Source organism: Grampus griseus (assembly GCF_964374135.1).
Source record: "Grampus griseus genome assembly, chromosome: 8".
In the NCBI taxonomy this organism is placed as follows: Eukaryota; Metazoa; Chordata; class Mammalia; order Artiodactyla; family Delphinidae; genus Grampus; species Grampus griseus.
In genome coordinates, this window is record NC_139002.1 from 13242518 (window position 1) to 13266487 (window position 23970).

General features: G+C 47.6%; 1 protein-coding gene across 1 annotated transcript in view; it reads right to left on the reverse strand.

The window, feature by feature from the left end:
• Window positions 1-23970, reverse strand: part of POU2F3 (POU class 2 homeobox 3) — a gene marked incomplete at both ends in the record, with an annotated part of 78898 nt that overhangs the window by 35929 nt on the left and 18999 nt on the right. Inside the window, one exon of the mRNA XM_082660915.1 lies at window positions 12850-12884. Coding sequence (XP_082517041.1) covers window positions 12850-12884 — 35 coding nt within the window. The remainder of the gene's footprint in view (window positions 1-12849; window positions 12885-23970) is intronic.

Consider the following 23970-nt stretch of genomic DNA (forward strand, 5'->3'; position numbering starts at 1 on the left):
CGGCCTTCAGAGGATCCCAAGGGCAGAGCTAAGAGGAAGCGCAAGCTGGAGCCAGGCTGATGTGAAACGGGGCATCTAGAACCAACCCTGTTGCAAGAGCAACAATAGCCCAGTTTATTGAGCACTTACTATGTCCCAGACAGTTTATACTCAAGATTGCTTGTAATCCTCCTCCTAACAATACTATTAGGTTGACGCTATGATTTACCCCTTTTTTACAAAGGCAGAAACTGAGGCTTGGGGAGGATGAGTGACCGGGTTCCACAGCTTCTGTTGGTAGAGCTGAGATTCAAATCCAGGTCTGTGCGACGCCAGAGCTGGACCTCTGACCACTACTACACTGCCATGTGCAAGCCTAAAACCAGACACCCTGCAACAGTCCATGCCAGCGAAGTCTGTGGAGAAAATGTTAGAAGATGCCAGCTCAGGGGAGGGGCTGCCAAGACAGAAAAACAAAACAGGGTGTGAACCAAGGATCCTTGGGGGTTGGGAGCCAAGGGTATTTTAGTGGCCTCGCAGGGGAGAGGGAAGGGAGTCCTGACACTGGATCTGAACAAAAGCAGCAGAGGCCCAGGCGGCGATGGGGGCGATGGGGTCAGCCGATTAGTAGAATAAGCTGGATTTGGAGACAGCAGACCAGCACTGGACACAGCGCCTATTATCAGGTAGACACTGAATAAAGGTACATTGAGTAAGTCCTGGCTCTGCCACTTAATTGAAGTCACTTTATCATTCTGAGTCTCAGTTCCCTTGTCAAATGAGAATGATAACACTTGTTTAATAGCTATTGTGAGTTAAAACTTATTGGCTTAATGGGGTCCTCTGTAAGTTGTCAAGCAGAGGGGGCCGTGAGATGGGATGTGGCCTGGTAGGGAACTGAGCAGCTACAAGGAAACAGCTCCTGAGCCCTAAGCGCTGCCTCCAAAGCCATTCTCAGGCTGGACTAGGAGAGGGAAGTTTGAGGGGGAAAAGTTTATTTTCTGCCGCAGCTGTGATTCTGGGAGAAGGAGAATCTCCCAGGTACTAGAGCTGCCTCGACAGCCCTCTGACAGGAGGGCAACGAGAAGGGCAGGTCCCACCCCCTGCCCTGCAGGCACACACACAAGAAAACGCCCCTCTCCTCCCTGCACCCTTCTCACGCACAGGCCCAGGGAGGTGCTCCTGCACTTGGGGTAGGGGAACCCTCTGGGTAGGAACCCTTCTTCGCCCCACCCTTCCCCTGGCAGCCTTCCCTGAGCCTGCAGATAGCATCTCTGCTGTGCGAGCTGGCAAGCCCCGGCCGCGAGAGGTCTGCGGTGTGAGCATGAGGGCTTGGGACCTGTGGAAAAGTACTGTGCAGATATCAGATGAGGGGCTCTGGGCAACATTAGGGCTTGTCGATTTGCAGGATCTCTCTGTCCCTTGCAAAAGCAGCCTGACACGGTGTAGAGTCAGACAGGCCTGTTGTATATCTGAGCTCCACCTTGGGTAAAAATTACTTAACCTCTCTGAGCTCTAGTTACCCCAGCTATATAATGGGAATAATCATGCTTACCTCACCGGGCTGTCGTAAGGATGAAGTAATATCCAGTAAGATATAACTTTAGGTAAAGTGCCTCGCACATCCCATCATCCTTGGTTTGAATCCTGGTTCCAAGCAAGTCTCTTGACCTTTCTGAGACTCAGTTTCCTCATCTGTAAAATGGGAGTTCTAAAAGCTATTGCTCTAGGTTGCTGTAAGGTTTCAAGGAGATACTGCTTATGAAGGGCATGGCCCAGTGCCTTTCAACTCAGGGGTGGTATTAACTTCTTCTGCCACTGGGGCCAACTCCAGCTTCCTTTTCAAGACCCCTGCTCCAAAAAGACTCCTAAGTGAGAGGGGGATGAACTGGCCCTGCTTTACCAGAATCTATACCCACCAAAGGCAACTCGTTCAAATCTCCAAAGAAACCCCCCTTTTGGATCCCTGCAGAATCAGGGAGAGGGTTCTGACACTTCCCTCCTCCTCTTGTGCCTCACCACTCTGCACCCCACACCTGAGCGGAGAGGAACATTTGGTCTCCACTCGCCATCGAGATGCACTGTGGGCTTGTGCCCGTGCTGCAGCCTGAATGAGCTGGCCCGACACCCAGTACCCCAGAGAGGCTTTGTGCTGGTGTTGTGGGTAGCTGGGTCAACCAGGGTGTTCTAGGGGCAGGGCTCCCGAAAACCCCGGCCACTCCCATTCCTACCTGCTCCACACCGTGCTGCTCTCAACAAGGCTCAGTCCATCGAATGCCAAGGCTGCTGCCCAGGCCACAAACAGGACACAGTTGACAGCTGAGCCTCAGGCCAAAGAGCAGAGCATGATTGGCAAAGGAGGACAAATTTCCACCTCCCCAAATGCAAAGACACTCATCATTTGCATCCCACCCAAACTTGGGGTAGGTGGGGGAAGCTTAGATGGAGAGATCGTGGATCTCAGAAAAAAATTTCCTTTCTGATAACATCTAAACACCAGTTTAGATGCAGCCCATCTAAACTGGTGCAAGCCCAGTGCAGCAGCCATCCAGGGAGAGAAGGGGAAGAGAAAATGATGGGTTCTCATTCATCAGAAGTAATAGCAGCTAATGTTTATTGGTCGATGACTGTATGTCAGAGCCTATTCTAAGTTGTGTATCTTATCTATAATTAACCCTTACAACATGACTGGAAAGTAGGCTCTATGACTGTTCTCACTTTTGGATGAGACTGTGAGACGCGGAGAGTTGGCCAACACAGACAATCGGCTCAGCTGCTACGTGGAACCGCCTCCTCCAAGACGAGCAGGGCCATGGAGCAGGAGAGCCATGGAGTCTGGAGTCTGGCCAGCCTGGCTTTAAATTCCCCACTTATGGATGGAGTGATTGTGGGAAAATTCCTTAACCTCTCAGAGTCTCAGTTTTCTCATCTATAGAATTGGAATAATCCCAATGACCTCACAGTGTCGCTCTAAGTAATAAATGGAACAATAACCATGAAGCGTTTGGCGCTCAGCGCCTGCACACAGGCAGGATCCAATAACTATTTCTATTGTTATATTATCTTGACTACAATGGGGAAATCACTTTGGAGAAAGGAATCATTTCTTCTCACCAATGATCTCCTGCCTGAAAATTCTGTTCTCCATCAACCTTGTTACTCAATAAGCCCAGCTTATTCCCTGTTGAAGCTGCACTGGTTTACATATCCCTCGTTCTGACATTTTAAGGAAATTTTCAGACCTGTCTCCTTCATTGGATAGCAAGTAAGTTCTCTGAGGGCAGGTCTGTGTGTATTATTTGGGGGTGCCTCTTCCCAGTGCTGGGGAGCCTCCATTTTCCACTGCCTTGTCTTTCTGTGTGGAAGGATCACAGCTAGAGGAGCATCTCGCCCTCTGCCTCCTGGTAGAAGCGACCTATGTCCCTGGTGAGTCTAGGTCAGCTGTCCTCACTGGGGATGACAGCAAACCTGAAGGTCATTCTCTGAAATCTATGTGGTGGCTTTTCTGTCTTGATAATTAGGAGGCTCTATTTGCATTTACCAGGCAGAGGACAGGCATTCTAGACATCCTGCGACGCAGGAGACAGTACCAGACAAGAAACTCTTGTTCGTGTCCTGTACAACTCGCATCCGACTTTCAAACGCCCCACTGGACACTCGTGTCAGTAAAAAGCCTGCCTGTATCACACGAGCCTAGAGCCCAGCTCCAGTTTTTATGCAGGCACAACGTATCTTTGGCACACTTTTGATATGCACTGACTTTTTCCGGGATGCCGTTTTCTGTATAAATTGAGGAAAGATTATATTTTATTTTGTTTGGAAGTTTACCAAGAGTTGTTTAACATTTTGGAAAATCATGGCTTTTCAGCCGCCAGCAGAGCATACCAATATCAGTCTGTACTTGTGTCTGTCACCTTCATATAGGCGCAAGCATCCTACTAGCTCATCAAACCTTCCAGAGGAATGTGCCCAAGCATTTACTTGCTGAAATACATATTATATCATTTTAATTTTTTTCATTCTCCTTTGAATCCTTATTCAAATGAGAGTATCTTACCGATTTTTATGTATGTTTTCTATAAATTTCATTCTAGGATATTGAAGGGGCTTTATAGCATCCTTGTTACAAGGAACATTCGGTCTGATAAGGCTAAGAACACAGGTTTAGAAGGAAGTGGGTGTGTGCGACTTGACTCCTTCTGAGACCTGCCTGTTGGCTAGGAGGGTACTTTATGGTCTGTTCTCCACCAGCTCTATCTGTGCCAGGTGGATGTATTTAATTCTGGAGCAAGGCCTTTGAAAGTCCGTTGTGGCTACACATCAAAGCCATGTCCCCCAACAAGTTAAGTGAATATAAGTTCTGGCCTGTTGTTCAAGTGCAGCCTTTTAGAATAAATTGTACATTTTTTAAAGGGTATCTCCTAAAACCAATATTTTATTGCTCTCCTCTCCTCTTGTTTGACAAAGATATAAGAGCTATGTTTTGATGTCCACTCTACATTTTTTGTCCATCTAGGCTTTCTGGTAGAATTATCCACTATCTTTGTCATTACTTTGTCTTTATAATTTTATTGTTAAATGATTTTTATAGCAATGTTTCCTAGGGTAGCCGTGTCACTTTCTTTTTGGCGATAAAAACACTCTAAAAACAAACAAACAAAAAACCAACCCAGTCCCCCCTGCAGCTCTATCTGTCAGGCTCCTGTATCTATTTTTTTCAACTGCTTTGGTACCTTGGAGGGGGAAGGAAGAAGGATGTTATACATCAACACTCTAAAACCCAACCCTACTGCTTAGGGTTGAGCAAAATGTGGCTTGCTGGCTCTGCATCCTCTTCTCTTAGTCTGCCCATCCACCCTCAATAATCCTGCCTCAACCCGGAAGTACAGAACCAGAAGAAGGATCTTGCAGCAGAGGGAAACAAGCCTCAGAGGATCAAGAGTTTCGCCATCCTTAATTCTCATCCTCCAAGGTCTTTCACAGGGAGGTCTCAGAGTCTCCCTCCAGCTTATTGGGCCAACTACCCCTGGCTCTACACACCTGCCTGGCTTTCCTAGACTCACTGAACCAGCCCCATCAGGATTATTACAGTGTAGGGGCCCTCCCTCCCCTCCGCAGCCTCTGCTGCATTTTCTTCCCACCAGCTGGGAGCTCCCGTGGGGAGGGACCATGTTCTACTCCCCTCTGACCCCTCACAGCTAGACACAGGTTTGTGCAACTAAACAGTCAAATGTGGTCAATTAATTCCCTCCCTTGTCCTCTGGCGCTCAGCTACTGTGGTGCCGGCCCTCCTGGGGCTGCTCCCTGGGTGCCTGGGGGAGGGGCTCACTATGTCTTCACTGCAGACCTTCACTTGAGAGTCTGGTCCTGCCTCCCCTGTGTCTCCATCACGCGCCTCCCCGGAGAAGCCTCTCCATCGTTCAGAATCCTCAGAGACCTTTCCTTAGTCTGAATGTTGTTGATTTTAGAGAAGATGTCCCACTGAGCTGATTAAACACTACAATCAACGCATGCCGGGAGCAGCCAGAATCCGTGGGACTGACATATATACACTAATACGTATAAAATAGATAACTAATAAGAACTTGCTGTATAAAAAATAAATAAAATAAAATTCAAAAATTCAAAAAAAAAAAAAAAAAAGAATCCGTGGTAGCTCACAGTCACGAAAACGGCGAAGGAAAATCCCATTTGATTCAAAACCAAACGCTCTGTGGGAGCACAGTGGGACCACTGCTCTGGACTAGCTGGACGGGTTCCCGAGAGAGGCACTGGAGGGCTGAATGTTGCGGCCGCAGGAGAGCTGAGAATGCTGCCAGGCCTGGGGCTGAGATAGAATCCCAGGCCACTGGGTCTCAGTTTTGGGGGTAGGAAGCTCAGGGAGAGAGACAACTGCCAGCTTGCTTCAGACTCTCTTCTGGCCTCAGAGAACTTTTGTGAAGTCTTCTAGCAAGACTTAGCTTTCAACAGCATAGGTGGAGACATCGCTCTGATGGGTCTGGTGGACACCCACAGCCCTGGATGACGAGGAGCCCAGAAGTCACCGGCACAGAGCAGGGCAAGGCTCCCCAGGTGTGCATCTGTCACTGTGGACTCTCCAAGCCCCTTTAAGCCAATGATACTTCCTAGTGTTCTTCTGAAGTTAGCTGTTGGTTGAAAGAGCAGGAAATGGGGACTTCCCTGGTGGCGCAGTGGTTCAGAGTCTGCCTGCCAACTCAGGGCACATGGGTTCGATCCCTGATCTGGGAAGATCCCACATGCCATGGAGCAACTAAGCCTGTGCGCCACAACTACTGAGCCTGCGCTCTGGAGCCTGTGAGCCACAACTACTGAGCCCGCAGGCCACAACTACTGAAACCCACACGCCTAGAGACCATGCTCTGCAACAAGAGAAGCCACCACAATGAGAAGCCAGCGCACCACAACAAAGAGAGTAGCCCCCGCTCACCAGAGCTAGAGAAAGCCTGAGCTCAGCAACGAAGACCCAACGCAGCCAAAAAAAAAAGAGCAGGAAATGGAAGTGGAGAAACTCTGTGAACAGGAGGCTGTCCCTCAGGCTCCTGACTTCACCCACAGGGCACTCAGCCTTTCCTCCCTCCCTCCCTCCCAGAAGAGCCCTTCTCTTCTTCTAGGCTAAACCCTGCACCCATGTTCTCTCTTTTCTGTCTCCCCTATGGCATCTCCTATCTCTCCCCAGGCCCACAACCCACCAAAGTCTCCCTCATCCCCAAAACCTTCCCTTCACACTGTCTCCATTTTCAGCCAACATCTGCATCCCTTTAACATCCCACTCCTTGAAACGGAATTCTGCAGTCCTCGTCTCCATCATTTCCTAACTTCTCCTTACCCCTCGACGACAGCAATCTGGCTTCTGCTCTCACCACAGACGCTAGAGATGCTATGATGAGGCCACCAGTGTTCACCTCACTGCCAAACCGTGGCCACTTCCAGGCTGGGGCTCTACAATATCTCTGCGTGCTGTGATGCTGTCTGCTATCCCCACCTTCATATGAAAGTCTCTCCTTTGTGGGTGTGGTTCTCCTCCCATCCCTTTAACCACTCCTTCTTGGTCTCATCTATGGGTAGCCATTCCTCAGCCTGTCCCCTACATGTTCCTTCTCTCCAGGTCTGCCCTGGGTTCTCATCCCAGTCTGCGCACCTTCCCTATAGGTGACTTCACTCCCTCCCATCACTTTGGTTAACACAATTCGATGGTGACTCTCAGTATGCATCCTGACCTGTCTGCTGGGCTCCAGGTCCAAATTTCTCACCACGTATTGAGCACCTATTGTCCATTATCTGCCCTTTGTCCTCTTCCCATCATCTGGACAAACTGGCTGGACCTCCCGTTCTCTTGATCTCTGGTTACAGTCCCGCTAACGCTCAGTATCCTAAGCTAGAAACCTAAGAATCCTGCTGGACCCTTCCCCTTCCTTAGCTGTCCATATCCAAACTGTTGACAAAATCCTCCTGATTTTATACCCAAAATCTCTCTCAAATCTGAGTCTCTCCATGCTTTCCTGACACAGGAATAATAATAGCAAATACCTATACAGTTTACACGTTCTAGACATTGTCTAAGAGGTATACACGTGCACGCGCACGCGCACACACACACACGCACGCATACACACACATGCTAACAACAGCCCTGTGAGATAGGTACCATTATTCTCCCCACCTGTAAGATGAGGAGACCGAGGAACACAGAAGTTGAAGAACTTGCCCAAGGTCACACCGCCAGGTAGTGCCAAGCCCAGGAGTCAAACCCAGGTCGTCTGGCTCTAAGTCCGTGTGCTTAATCCCTCTCTTTGGCATTGCCAACTCCTCCTACCACAATGGCATCCCATCAGGCCTCTCTTGCATCAGTGCGTCATTCATCCTTCCTTCCCTCCGCACCCACACCCCCTTCTAAGGCTCTTCCATTAAATCAAACTAGTTATGCTTGAAAATGCCCACAGGATAAAATCTAAACTTCTTGGGAATTCCCTGGCGGTCCAGTGGTTAGGGCTCTGCGCTTTCCCTGCCGAGGGCCCGGGTTCAATTCCTGATCGGGGAACTAAGATGACACAAGCCATGCAGCACAGCCAAATTAACAAATAAATAAATAAACTTCTTTGCTGGGTATTCAAAGGTCTGCACAATCCGGCCCAGCCTCATCTTCCACCATCACATCCCATGCTGACCTTCTCACAGTTCCCTTTTACATAGTGAGGCTTCACCCTTACTGTCTCCTATGCCTGGAATATTCTTGCCTCCCCTCTCTGCCCGTCAGTCAAACCCCCTTCTCTTCCCTTGTCACCCGCTTCAACACCATCTCTTTGGTGACATCCTTGGGCACTATCTCAGAGCTCAGTACTCTTATGTCTCTTACAGAATGCACTGCAGAGTTCATTGCCATTTATCTTCTTACCAATGACACACTCTCTCCAGCTCTTAGGAAAGACTAAATATTCAAAGAGTGAATGTTTGGCCCTAGATCCAACCTGCTGGGTCCTCCTGTCTCTGCCCCTTGAATTTCAAAAGATTCTTTTCGCTGGATCACACAAGATCATAAAGGCTGGAAAGATTCCATGTGACATATTTCTCCTCACTCTCTACAGCTCAGGGTGAAGAAATGGACACTCTCTTCCCCATTTCTCTTCAAAGAAAAACATGAAAGGAAAGTGGAAGCAAAACCAAACAGGATATGGCATGAGAATATCGATGGGACCATAACGTACAGACTGCAGGGGTCTTAGCAGTCATCTCAAGCAAACGTCTTCCTTTTATTCATGAGGACACTAAGGCCCAGAAAGGGGAAGAGGACTGTGTAGGGTGCAAACAGCACCGGCACCCAGGACCTCTGATTCCCTGTCCAGGGATCTGGCCTTGTTCGGTTGCCTCCCAACTCTGTCTTAAGCTTTCCTGGGGACTGAGGGCTGGCCCTGTTTCTGGGTCTCTGGGTCAGCTCACAATTATCTCCCAAACAGGCTCAGGCTGCTTTCCTGGGACCAGGAAGTTAAGAGGCTCAGCATGAAACCTCATGATGAGGCAGCGTCCTTCGCTCATGCAACCTTAGGACAGCAGTGCGGCCAGAGCCTGGCTGCAATTCCCAGCTGCACCGCCTGGCTTGGGGCCTTCCAATGTGAGCCTCACCAAGGGCAGCGACTCATCCTTTGCTCTCCTGCGTCTGCCACCCCGTCTCTGTATCAGACACAGAGGCCGCGCCTACACAACACTCCTTCTTCCCCTCCCCGCTCCCTGCACCTCCCACTTCCTCCCAGTTAGTCATGGTGAGGTCACACCCAGCCGCTGGCTCCCAGGCCTCTCTCTAAGGACGACGTGTATGTTCAGGAAGAGGGGAGTTGAGAGACTGCAGAGGAGGCTGCTGCAAGGCATCATGGGAAAAATGAGCTCTGGAGTCAAAGAGATGTGGGTTCAAGCCCTGGCTCTGCCCGCTGACCGATCGGAGTGACCTTCAGCAGATTTAACCTCTCAAATCCCTTGCCTCACCAGGTGGGGCTGCCTGGGAGGCAATTTCCTTACCTGTCTAAGGGGCATAGTAACACTTGGTATACAGTGAGAATCAGATGAGATAAAGTGACAACAGCACTTTGCCCAGTGGCTCGGGGTCACCAACTTTGGTTTACTTCCCTTGTTATGAAGCACGAGGGTATCACTGTCAGTGCAAGGGCCTGAGAAATCCTGGCGCCCACCTGCAGGCCCGTAAGTGAACTGGTGAGAATGTGAGGGTGTGGGCCTCGGTATCTGAGGCATCCGAGAGACAGTGAGAGGGAGCGAGGAGGGCCTTGGGGAGGGCGTGGACATGTGTGCTTGTGCACAGAGAAGAGCTCCAGTCTAAGTGTGTAAATGAGCGTGACCAGCTGAGCCTCTCTTCCTCCCAAATTCCAACCTCTTTAAAGAAAAGATCTTTGTGTCTGTTCTCATCAGTAATGAGAAATCCAAAAACCCTTCCCAGGGGAGGGTGGAACTCCCCCCTTCCCACGAGGCTCATCGAAGGGAAGTGAACGCTAGTGAGGCTTTCCCCTGACAGAAGCCAGGAAACTTTCTCCCAACTGGTGGGGAAACCATACCCCAAAGGATGTTCAAAGGGCCGGGGCCTCTCTGTAGGCTGCTGGGGCCAGAGGGGCTGTCCCTAGCCTTGTCCTAAGCACGAGGGTTTCCCAAGCTCTAGAAAGATCACACAGGCAGCCAAACCCACTGGGCCTGTGGAGCGGGCCACCTCCGGGCTGGGCTGGTGCCACCACGTCTTGGTGTGGGATGGGCTCCTCCACGTGCATCTCGTCCAAGGGACCATGAGAGGCGGACCCTGGGCTGGGAAAGCACAGGCAACAGGCCGCGTCCCAACCTGCCGAGGGCTCCTTCAGGGTCACTCAGTCCTCGGGAATGTCCTCCATCCTCCTGCCCTGGAAACAAACCTGGCCAAACTATCCCTTAGATGAGAATCTGTCTCATCTTTAAAGACTCTGAGAGAGAAGCTGATTCCACAGTCTCCCTCCCTTGGTAGCTTTTCCACTGTTTGATAAGCCACATTGGCTGCAAGTCCTTCCTCGTAGCTCACCTAGATGTGACTTTAACTGAAGCCTACCTCTGTCTTAGGTCTTGAGGGAAGAGGGAGAGTAGTTGGCCTCCACGTGTTAGCAAACTTCCCCAATGAACACAACTGCAGAAGTTGCCTAAGAGGTTTCGGGTTAGGACTCCAGATTGTTCCTCTCCAACTGTGAAGGATGTACCCAGAGTTAAAAGCCTTTCAGGAAATGTTAGTAGGGACTTCAAATCACTCTACAGATAAAGGAGGAGAAGAACATATGTCTGAGTTTGACCTCCACCCCTGACTTGCTTCTAAACTTGGACTCTGGATATGAGTGGGAAGGACCCCTAGTGAGTATCAAATGTATCCCCAAATTGGGGTTGTCTTTCCTTCCCCCTGGCTGTCTCCTTCTCTAGCCCATTCTTCTCTGCTTGACAAACTCTACTGACTCTTCAGAGCTAGAATCAAATATCACCTCCTCCGTGAAGCCTGCCCTGAGCTACCGGGAAGAATGAAGTATTCTCATTTCTGTTTGACACCATGCTTTTTACACGCCTTCAGTAAAGCATGAATGAGATTGTATTATAATTATCCACTCAAGAGTTTCTCTCTCCCCTCCCCTCTCCCTCTCCCTCTATCTCTATCTCCCCCACTCCTCAATCTAGACTGTGAGCTCCTCCAGGGAAGAGATCATGTCTTAATTTTCTTTGTATTCCCACATCTGGCACAGTACATGTTCCCTCCCCCACCCCAAATTTATGAAATAAATTAATTTTTCAGCTGAGAAAACTCATACTAAAATTATTAAGTGACTTGACCAAACTTATACAGCTAGCTGGTGGCCCAAACAGGACCCAAACCCAGGCTTTCTGACTTTGTTTCTAATTCTCACGTCTCTGCCTCACTCTAGGGCCCAGTGTTGCTTCCTGCTTGTCTCCAGTTTAGACTTTGTCCCCCCAACGAACCCTCCCACCATCTGCCTCTGACATCACACCTTGTCTTCGCCCTCAGCCCCCAATCTTCCCATCAGCCTCTAACTTCAATGGGAAGGTCCTCTCTTCATTCACCCTCCTCTTTACACATCCAGATCTATCCATCCTTCAATCCATCCAACACCACCTTCCCCTGCCTGAAACCCTCCCCGACTAACTTGAACTCCACCCAGCTTGTTCCTTTAAAGGCGCCCACCTTGTATCTCCATTGTCCCACTGAGCTGGGTTACACCCTCCTTCCAGAGCTCTTTTTGTCCTGGCTCCCCTGTTTTGTCCTCTATCTTCTTTTAAATCGGGAGTTCCTTTGGCTATTTACTATAGCCAGGACTTGGAAGAAACCTAAGTGTCCATCGACAGATGAATGGCTAAAGAAGATGTGGCACATATATACAATGGAATACTACTCAGCCATAAAAAGAAATGAAATTGAGTTATTTGCAGTGAGGTGGATGGACCTAGAGTCTGTCATACAGAGTGAAGTAAATCAGAAAGAGAAAAACAAATATCGTATGCTAACACATATATATGGAATCTAAAAAAAAAAAAAAAAATGGTCATGAAGAACCTAGGGGCAAGACGGGAATAAAGACACAGACCTACAGAAAATGGACTTGAGGACACGGGGAGTGGGAAGGGTAAGCTGGGACAAAGTGAGAGAGTGGCATGGATGTATATACACTACCAAATGTAAGGTAGATAGCTAGTGGGAAGCAGCCACATAGCACAGGGAGATCAGCTCGCTGCTTTGTGACCACCTAGAGGGGTGGGCTAGGGAGGGTGGAGGCGAGACGCAAGAGAGAGGAGATATGGCGATATATGTTTAGGTATAGCTGATTCACTTTGTTGTAAAGCAGAAACTGACACACCATTGTAAAGCAATTATACTTCAGTAAAAATGTTAGAAGTAAATGAATAAATAAATAAATCAGGAGTTCCCTGAGGAACCCAACCCTCCATCTTTTGCACCTCCACAAATTCCTCTGCACATAGTCAGGCCTTGCAAACAGACTTGCCCAAGAGGCAACTCAAGCGGAGCTTTGATGGGAAAAGAGTTGTGGTCTTAGATTCCAGACCACATCCAGCCAACAGATAATCCTAAATAGGGCTGCGCTGTCAGTACTCTTTTGAGGACATAATGAAGAGGTGACCCCAACGTTGGATTGTGGATTGGGGGAGGGGGTGGATGCAAAAGCCCTTGAAAGACACCTTTCAATTCTGAGAGCTATGAGTCTATGAATAAACATCCTCAAACTTCCCTTAATCTTCTTTGTGTCCCCACACCTAACATAGTATGAATGACCCCCAAAATTTATAGAATAAAGGTTTTCTTCTGAATGTCCTTACCTGCCTGTTGAAATCTAAGCCGTTTCGATCATTTCCTGGAAGAGATTAAAAAAAAAAAAAAAAGAAAACATTAATAGCTAGCAGGATTGGAAGAGACTGAAAGTTAGTGGAAAATAGGATGTTGGGATGGGCTTATCTTTATTTTGAAAAAGAACAAAATGCCTGCCCTGTGGCCAGAATCTTCTTGCTTATCCTGTTTCCTGGAAAAGTCTTTGGAAAATCTCCTTCAGGAAGGTAGGTAACCAGGGAAAGGGGAGACTGACTTGTCCAAGGTCACATAGAGTCTAACTGAGATTAGAACTTGCCACAACAGACTGCTTCTGCCAAATGCCCTCAGACAGAAGCTGTGATACATGCTGTAATGGAAAAGCAAGGAATGGCCGGCCACAAATCCTAAAGGAATTGCCCGAAGGCAGGAAGGCCTCCCGCTATCCCAGCCCTCCAGCATTGATGACACCTAAATCATGTCAGGTAGATGAGTGTCACCCCTGTTTCCACCCACCCCCAACTTTCATTCTTGGTTTTATTCATCTTTTTCCCTTTATAATAAATGTTGGGTTGAAAAAGTAAATGTGTGCTTAATAGAGAAAACTTTTTGGTACAGAAAAAGTAAAAAGTAGCAGAAAAATCCATCTAGAGAGAGGCAGCTGCAATTAATATTTTTGTATATTTTATGGTCTTTTTTATGCTTGTTTTTCCTCATTGATATATATCGCTCTGTATAGATTTTTTTTTTTTTTTACTCAATTTTTTTTTTTTTTTGCGGTACGTGGGCCTCTCACTGTTGTGGCCTCTCCCGTTGCGGAGCACAGGCTCCGGACGCGCAGGCTCAGAGGCCATGGCTCACGGATCCAGCTGCTCCGCGGCATGTGGGATCTTCCCGGACCGGGGCACGAACCCGTGTCCCCTGCATCGGCAGGCGGACTCTCAACTACTGCGCCACCAGGGAAGCCCTGTATAGATTTTTTACCCTGCATTTTCCACTGAGCGTCATAATCTTTCTCCTACACTATTAAGGAACGTCATAAATCTTTCTCCTATGTTTGCAAAGATCATTTTTAATGGCTCCATAATATTCCATTTATGGAGATACCAAAATCTGCTTAAACATATACCTGTTATTAAGGAAATTGCTTCCATTCTTTGCTATAATTAAATTTCCTATTCATACAGCTCTTCAGGGCAGGAGCTGCCAAACAATCTTCCTTTGTGCCCCATGGATTATTGGCTCTATAATGGCAAGAAAATGATATTAACTACCACCCAGAGCCTAGCACTAGGCTTAGTATATAATAGGAGCTCAAGTTATATTGGTTGAATGAATGAATAAATGAACATGTGAATGAATTCAGAACTTTCAATCAGAAAATTCTTCTGCTTTCCATCGGTTCTTCAATAGCTTTGGAATGAAGTCCAAATTTCTTAGTATAACATATAATTCCCTGTATGACCTAATTTCTGCCTACCCTCCCTGCTTTGTCTGCTGCCTCTCATGATCTCACCTCCCTCCCTCCCATGTACCCTGTGCTCCAGACTCATGGAAATCTCCAGAGGCGCCACACCTCTCCCGTTTCCACACCTCCATGCACTGTTCCCTTCCACAGAGTTGGTCCCCCTTCTCTCTGGTCCTTCAGGCTTCTCTACCAGCCTCATGGCACATGTCATGTAACTCTTTATTTGTCTGCATGCTTCTCTCTCCCTCTAGTCTATAAATTCCTTGAAAACTAGGAGGAGGATATTCATTTTTCTCCTCGATGGCCACCACAGTTCCTAACATGGGGCAGAGGCTCAAGAAACACCTGACAGATGAGTGAATGGGGTCCAGGAGAATCCTCTGGAGCCTTAACCTAAGCCCCCTTCCCTCTACTCTGTTCTAAACAACGGGTAAGTGAAGCCCTTGCCTGTATGATTGGTTGTGAAGCGTCTCCGAGAGCAGCTGGGCCAGCAAGATGACAGCAGAAGTTGAGGGCTCCAGGATTCCGAGAAAGAGGAAATTCGTGAGACGGGAAGTCATCTTTGAATAGCAGCCTGATTTTGAGACTAACGAAGCCTAAATAGATAATCTGTGAGGGGAGTTAAGATGGGAAGGGCCCACAGACTGAAAATAGCGTGTGTGTGTGTGTGTGTGTGTGTGTGTGTGTGTGTGTGTGTGTGTGTGTGTGTAGACTTAAAGATAAAATTGCTTTTATGTTAAAAATTATTTCATGACATTGTAAAGGTGGCCTAGTAAGGAGTGATTTTAAAATTTGACCAAAAAGCAAATTCATTCATTCCACAAGTATTTGCTAAATACACTCTCTATACCAGGCACTGTTCTAGGCACTGGAAATATAATACTGGAAAAGACAGACAGAAGTCCTTGACCACACGGAGCTTCTTTTCTAGTTGAGGAGACATGAAAGGAATAAGAAAACAAATATATAATTTCATTTAGAGAGAGTTACTATGGAGAGCAATAATACATGGTCAGGGGAAGAGTGTGTCAGAGGCTGTCCATAAGCAGGGTGGTCTGGGGAGGATCACTCCAGACAGAGGGATCGGGACCTGAGGGAGGCAAGAACAGGCTTGCCCGCTGAGGAACAGTGGCGAGGCCAGCAAGGCTGGAGACATGTGGATGGGTGTGACCAGGGGAAAGATGCCGTGGGTCTGGCAGGCGGCTTGTGCTGAAGACTTCAGCTTTCATGCCAAGGACGCTGGGAAGTGATCAGAGGGTTTTGAGCAGAGGAGTGACATGATTTGACTGAAGTGTTTACACCTGCGGTGATCAGCTGTAGGGATGAGCAAGGAGGAAGGGAGAACAACCAGCAGGCTATCGCAGTGGGTCAGATGAGAGGGGGCAGTGTGCAGGATAGAAGGGCAGCCGTGCAGGTAGTGAGAAGGACCTGGGTTTTGAATTGATAGCTGACAGGGCCAGCTGATGGCTGCATGGAGTGGTGCGAGGGAAGGAGAGGCAGGATGATTCCTAGGGTTGGGCTTTCTCCATGGAGTGAGTGGTGGAGTCATTCCCCAAGATGGGGGTGGCTCAGGGAGGAGCTGGCTGGCGGTATAAAATCAAAAGCTATGTTCTGGGACGTGTTAACTTCGAGATGCCAGTTAAAGATCCCAGGAGAGACAGGGAAAGGAGTTTGGACTCAGGCTAGGTGTCAGGTCAGAAGTACAGGGTGGGTAGTTTTCAGCTTATCGGTGGTATTTAAAGCCATAGGACTTGATGAGTTTACAAAGGAACTGAGTCCAGATGAAGGAGAGTAAAAGGGTCAAGGTTGGGAATGATGGGGAAGGGCCAGCAAAGGAGACTAAGAAAGAGTGGGCACTCAGGTAGGAGGAAGACCAGGCAGGTATGGCGTCTGGAAGGCAAGAGAAGGTGTAATATCATTGCCTCCAGAAGAGGTAAGAACATACATGGGAATGAGACCTAGAAAGGGGGAGAAACCTTGAGGGCCAAAACAGTCCATCTTGGAGAGGTCATCGGGATTGTGAACAATTAAGAAGTCTTTACTTTCGATATCTGCGGATGCCGTCAGAGTGGTGTTTGTGAGATCCACAAAATGCAAAAGATAAGCAAACAGCACGCAGAGATTAATTTTAAAACCCACCAGCCAACAAGAGAACAATTTCTCTTGTCCAGGAGTTTCTCCAGGGTCTTTCTCCAGAGGCCTCTCCCCTTGAGGACGCACCTGCTGCGCCTGGAGCCTGAACGTGGAGTCTCCCCTTCTCATCAAACTCATCCTGGCCTGCATCGGTATCATTATCTAGTCCTCCTGGAGTCCCAGGCTGACTGAATGGCCGGACTGGAGGGGCCCAGGCCAGCCAGGGCCTCCCAGGAGACAGACCCCTTTACTCTGGGACAGCAGAGAGTGGCACTAGCTCAGCACTGGGAACTGAATAAAGGTTCAGTTCCCCAAAGTGACTTCACCTCCGATTCTGATTCCACTGCTAAGCAGGTCAGAGTATTCTCAGGAGACATGGTTTCCCCCGGCTGGGGAGAAGGAACTCAGAGCATCTGGGGGCCTAGGTGGAGACACCATGACATAGTCTAATACAGGCGTTAGTTCATTTCTGATGACACTGTTGATTCTCTCTCCGACGGGAAACGGCCTCAGCCCTCATTTTACTGCTGCTTCTTCCTGCTTCTCTCCCATGTTCATGGACCTTGTTCCACCTGGCACCTCTCCCCACCCAGCCTACAGGAAAGGTCTGGGAGGCGGTGCCTGGCAACTCTGGGACAAGATCAAGCTCACTGGGGTTCTGCTGCTGCCCTAATGCTCTAGGTTGAGAGGTGACCGACAAGCCATTCCCAGGACCCAATTTATTCATTTTTGAAACAGCAAGGAGGGCACCCCTCTTTCCTAGAGAAAGAAAGGGATGCAATCACCATATTGTGGGAAATACTGGTCCACAATCACCAGAAACTTGTTTCCTACCCCTTTAAGCTGTGGTGTGCAGGAGGAGTAGGGCATACTTGAAACAGTCCTGGACTTGAAGTCTGAGAATTAGGGCTCAAGTCCTGGCTCCATCGCTCCCAAGCTGTGTGACCTTGGTCAAGACAGGAAGCTCCAGAGCCTCCTCAGGCATCTTGATGGCAAAATAAGGCCATAGTTTCAATTCCACCCACTTCCCAGGAATACAGTAAAGCTCAACTATATGCCGGGAAGCACTCTCCAGTTGCGGGCTGGGCTCCACACGTCCCGGGCCACTCCTCCATCAGGCTGAGCCTGCTCCTTTGTCAGGGACTTTGCACATGCTCTTCCCTCTGACTAGAATGCCCTCTCTCCCTAGAAAATACACAGTCATCCTCCAAGACCCAACTCAGATGTCACGTCCTCCATGAAACTATCCAAAGCAAAATGAGGGATTTCCTCCTCTATGTTTCCACCTCTCCTACTTATACCTCTTCCAGCACCTACCACATTTTTTAAACGTCAGTGTTTTCTGTGTCTGTTTCCCTCATGAAACTGGGAGCTCCTAGAGGCCAGGGTTATTACATCTTATTCATTTTTGTAGCCCAAGAGCCTAAAACAGTGTTTAACACATAGTAGGAACTGAATGACTATGTGTTTAATTGATCCAAATCACTAAGAAACTGCTACAGAAACGAATCTTCTATTCAGATCTAAGACATCATAGGTGTCACCAGCTGCAGAAACCTGATCATATTCTATTATCCAAGTTCTGGCTTTGAAAGATGGCAGCCACTTGCAGAAAAAAACAAAGCAGGACAGACACACAGAGGGGCCGGAGCATTATTTTCAGCATTGGAAAGATACTGAGGTCCAACCTCAGAGGGGAGCATCTTGCGGTGGTCACACAGCCTCAGAGACCTTGATTTCGGGCTAAAGCTTGGATTTTGCAACTCCCATACTCATACAATTTTCGCAATAAACCCACTGCATCCCAAGTCCAACACAGAGAAAACCAAGTATTAGACTGTAATCAACAGTTTAGGCAAATAAGCAGTATTGAGGCCGATCAAATCTGGAAGTGATTTAAGGCAGAGAGCGAGATTAATTCAGACAACTGGATGATGAAATCAGGATTAGAAAATATTTTGGTCGATTCTAATAAGAGGCCAAAACCAACAACATAGAATGTAACAGGAATACATCTAAGTCCTACATTTAGGTTAAAAAAGGTCAATTGTATACATAAAAGACAGAGGAGGCTGAAATTAGAAATGATTAAGGTGGTAAATTTTATGTTTAAATTTTACGTTTTATGTTTAAATTTAATATTGTATGTTTTTTACCACCCAAAAAAAGGAGAAAAAAGTAAAGAGTTTTTTACACTTAGAGAATTATGTTTTGACAACTACTCTAACCCAGAAAGCTAATTTTCTACCTCATACTGGGTAGGCAACTAAAGAAGTCAAATTGCTCAAAAGTATGCCCTACCTTTAAGCCTATCTGCTACATACGATCTGGCAATCCTACTCTGGGTGTATATCCACAGGAAATGAAAACAGGGTATCAAAGAGATAGCTTCACTCCTCTGTTCACTGCAGCATTATTCACTATAGCCAACCTAAGTGTTCATCAATGGGTACATGGATAAAGAAAATGTTATGTATATATAACTTGTTACATGGTCACATTCAGTCATGAGAAAGAAGGAAATCCTGCCCTTTGCGACAACATGGATGGACCTTGGGGGCATTACGCTAAGTGAAATAAACCAGACTGAGAAAGACAAATACTGCAAGGTATCACATGTGTGGAATCCAAAAAATAAAAATGAAAAAGAGTCAAACTCATAGAAACAGAGGGGAAAAGTGGTTGCCAGATGCTGAAAGGGTTCCGAAATAGGGAGCAGTTGGTAAAAGGGTACAAACTTTCAGCTATAAGATGAATCAGGTCTGAAGATCTAATGTATTACATGGGGACTATAGTTGACAACACTGTACTGTATAATTAAAATTAATTAAAATTAATTAAAATTAATTAAAATTAATTAAAATTAATTAAAATTAAAAGAGTGGAACTTAAATGTTCTCTCTCACACATATAAAGATAAATATACAGGTGTTGGATGTGTTAATTAACTAGATGGTGGGAATCCTTTCACAATGTATACACATATCAAATCACATGATGTACATGGTAAAAATCTTACAATTTTATTTACCAGTTACACCTCAATAAAGCTTAAACAAAAGACTCTGGGCTACAATGTGAAACCTGATAAAGAGTTTTTTCAACAATACCAATAACCAACCTCAAACTAGAGCAATGGAATAACACAGCAGATACATATGGTGATTAAAAATTCAAGTGTGCATAATTTAAGATACTTGACCATCAAAATATCTATACTCTGTATTTTACATTTTCAAAGAGGTTAAATCTCCTAAAGAAATATAATATAACTCTCCCTCCCAAACAAAACAAAAAAGTGATTCCCATTTCTGTTTATTGGCAGACAGTATCTGGAAATAAACAAACTGCAGTTCCTTGTGGGGAGGGGAAGAGAGAGGAGGCTGGCGCTAGTGAAAAAGCGCATGTGAAAAAGAACCCCAAAAAGGGAGAATTTCAGTTGACTGAAGCCAGTATTGGCCTGAGTGTACTGCACAGGTGTGGCGTAGCTGCTTAAAAAGCTAATGCTATCCTGTGCGTTAGCAGGCATGCAGACCGTTGCACATCTCTGCTGAGAGCATCACTTGCAGACCTCTGCTCAGAGCATCACGTCCAGTTCAGGGCAACATTTTTTAAAGGGACCCTGATGAACTGGACTGCGCAACATGAGGACCAAGACGGTAAGGGGCTTAGATGTCACACCAAACGAGGAAAGGATATTTAGCCTAGAGAGGAGAACACTTACCCTTAGATGTCTTTTACATTTTAGACACACATACTGCCATATTTAGGATTGAAATGTTATAACGTCTATAATTTACAAGAAAATATTCCAGTGACAGGAATGGCAGAAATGTGATGGTTGTTGAGAGTAGGCAATGAGTATATGGGGCTCATCGTTTTAGTGTCTACCTTTGTGTGCGTTTGAAATAAAAAGTTAAAAATAAAATATTTCCCCCAAAAAAGGATGAAACCAACATGGCAAGATGTTAACAACTATTAAATCCAGGTGATGGGTATATGGCTGTTCATTAACAGCTGTTACGGCTGTTTCTTCTCTTTTCTATGTATCTGAAGTTTTTCAAAATAAAAAATTTTTAAGTAATTCAATGAGGGAACATTTGTAAGATCTTCTTGGCATAGTGCCTGGTGCATAGTAAGTGCTTCAGTAAATGTCAGTGTACTCTTCCTTCCTCCCCCAATATTGGCATGGATGTGAAACAGGCTTAGTCTGCAGCTGCAAAGACCCAGCTCCACAAAGGTCATTGGTGGAGGTTCCTGGGAAGCAGGCTTCACCTCAGTATAAGGAAGAATTTTGTAAAACATGGAATTGTCCAGCAGTGAAACCCACAGTTTCATATCAACAGGGCTCCCCATTGCTAGGAACATTCAGGCAGAGGTTGCTTATTTCAGGGATGTTATAGAAGTGGTATTTGAATTGAGGGGCAATTTGATAATATCAAGAGGGGGATCTCGGGGGATCTCAGGGGACTGAAAATTCCTTCCATCTCTAAAGTCCTAGGATTCAATGCAGCGGATTGAAATGTACCAGGGCTTTTTCTTCCCTTCCCAGAAGCTGGTCACTGTGTAGCATTTGCAGAGGGAGGCAAGGAAGGACCAAAGAACTCTCCCCACCGTTTCCCTCTGTCCTGTTTGTTCTGCCCACAACTAAAAGATATGAACACAGAGGGCAGAGATGGGGCAGAAAGGGCTCACAAAGGAAGCTTCAGAATCCTCTCTTTGGATGTCTTGGGGCAGATGGGTAAGAACTGTGCCAAGCTGGAAGGGACACCAGCTAAGGTCTCTCCAAGCCTGTTTCGGTTCTCATGGTCTCCTGGGAAACTCTGGACCATGAAGCTTCTAGCAAGAAAGCCAGAGCGCAAACACCTTGGAACTATGGCTCACGGGGCTGGGAGGGACCTGAAGAGATGATCAGGGCGAGCGCTCTGCCTTTGGGAAAATGAAGCCTTATTATTCACCCCCATTTTACAGTGAGAAAACTGAGTCTCAACAAGGTTAAGTGATAATATGTATGAAGTAACAGAGCTTTTAAAGTATGGGCATGTGTTGGGAATGATCCTCAGGGGAAGACAAAAACCCACGTCTCCAGCCCCAATGTGGTACATCCTTCCCACGCTACCGTTAACGCCACTGCTAGCATCTCTAAAACTCAGACAACGTCTGAGGACTCCATCCAAGCTCCAGCGAAATGGCCCAACTCCTGAATCTCCCTGGTCCCACACGGTACCCAGAACTGTTCATCTATACCAAAGAGCTCCAGACAAAGGAAGAGGCCGAGAATATAGTTCGAGGGATTTGGGTTAATTATGAAGACAACATCCCAGTTCATAGAAAATGGGATTTAGTGACCAAAAGAGGGTAAAAGGCACCTTGAATTGGTGGGGAGACCCGGGATTCTGGATAGAATTTCCTTAGGCCAGGATGGCCGTAATACCCAATGGAGTCCCCATGAGAAAGGCCAAGGATCAGTCTGTAGGAGGTGCGCAGGGGTCAAAGGCAGCTTCCACCTCTGCCTCTCCTTCCCTGGCATCTGGTGGGCACCAGGTCAGCAGTCCGAGCCACCTGGCAAGGACCCCTGTCCGACAGTAGACAGGAGGAGCTGGCGCCAGCCCTCTGCTTCCCCACCTCTGAGCCACAGCCTCACAGGTCCGCTGATTTGCATGCGTTGGCAGCGCTGGGATGTGAGTTTGCCTGGGGAGCAATTCTCTGGGTGAGGGAGGTGGAAGCACAGGAATCCTGTTCCAGCAGGATTTTCACTCCTGCCTGGTAAACATGCAGAGAGCATTCTGCAATGCGGCCGAACCTCTCTCATTTCCGGGCTGCTTCTCTTCTCACCAGCTCCGCTCTCAGGTTAACCCAGCAAGACTTCCCCTGTCATTTTATGACCACTTGGCAAATGTGCTGCCACTTCCTGGGATAGCAATGATTAAAGCAACCAGGACCTTGGAAGCACTGCTGGGCAGGCAGCCGCCAGAGCAAACCATGAGACTTCCCAGTGAGGTCATTCAACCCAGTCAAAACACTTTTCCCCAAGACCCCACAGACACTATGCCTACCTTTTTTGTTACTTGAGATCCCTCCAAGGAACTGGGCACTGTTGCCTAATGGTCAGAGCTCTGTACAGAGAACACACTGTAAACTGAGCTTGAGGGTTACTTCAAAGGCTGTTTTATGCTGGACCTTGGGCAAGTTGCTTGATCTCCATAGCCTTCAATTTTCCTTACATGTTAAAACAAAAAATTCTGCCTATATTCCTGCCACCTTCTTCGTAGGAGCAAAGAAATGCCCAGGAGGAAACTGAGGCTGGCCCCTGAAGCCACCTGCAGAACAGGACACAGGATGTCCTTGATGGGCTGTGGGAAGAACACCGGCATAGGGGATGGGAGATCTGAGCTTCAGGTCTCCACCAGCTGAGTGTCCCCGGCTGTGGATAGCAGATGCAAAGATGCAGCGTGTGAGCCATGCCCAGGGCAGACATCACTAATGGACCACCTCACTTGCTTCCTTTTCCTAAACTCAGTGCATAGTGACCACCACTGATGATCAGAAACAGCTCTCCTGAAGAAACCCACTTGCTACCCCAGGACAGGATGATCTTACAGGGTCCCTCCACCTCTGACCGTCTGTGGCTTTGGGGATTTTCATGAGTTAAAGCTTCTTCCTCTCTAGAATGGCAGAGTAAACGCGACTGACCTCAGGGCTTCCTTGCAACCCGGCCTGTGTGAGCGTTCCAGTGAGTTTCTCCACCTGCACAGTCATGAGGCTGAACCCCGAAGCCTTGGTCTGCAGGCCCTTAACACAGATGTCAGGAGCGTGGAGCTGCCCACCTTTGCTAAAAGGGAAGCCCAGCCTCCTCCGACTTCCCTTTACTATCTGTCATCATTCTTTGATAAATGAAAGGCTCCTCGCCGAGGTCTTCGAATTTTTTAAGAAATAAAATTCCTGTTTCTTCTCAGTCTGAGCTATAGATGGGACTCTCTGGGGCCCCCTGCATTGCCCCTGTACCTCCTGCTGGCCTCACACTGAGGCCCAAAGTGGGCAGCATGGTCAGAGGCTATGCTGAAGAGGCCAGGGACTCAGACCCCTCCTGGAATGGGGCCAAAGGGCCAGGTTCCCCAGCAAAGTCTCCACTCATGATCCGCTGACCCTAGAAAACAATAAAAATCCAACTTCAAAGGAAAAACTCTGTTAAAGAAACCCAGGGTTCCCATCGCTCCTAAATAAGCGCAGGTCAGAGAAGCACCTTGGTCGCTACTTTTCTATCAGAACTTTCTTGTGCTCGAGGGGACCACACAGACACTCCCAGTGCAGCACCCACCACTTACAGGTAGGGAAACTAAGTCCCAGAGAGGATGAGTGACGAGCTAAAGGTCACACAGGTAACACATGGCAAAGCAGGAACAAAGCCCGAGCTCCGATGCCCGGACTTGGCTCTCCACCACAGCCCAGGGCTTCCCTAAAGGTCACCTCCAGACCAGCCCCTTCTCTACTCCTTGCCCAGCCCTGAGAGGGGAAGAGGTTCAAAGAGGTTTAA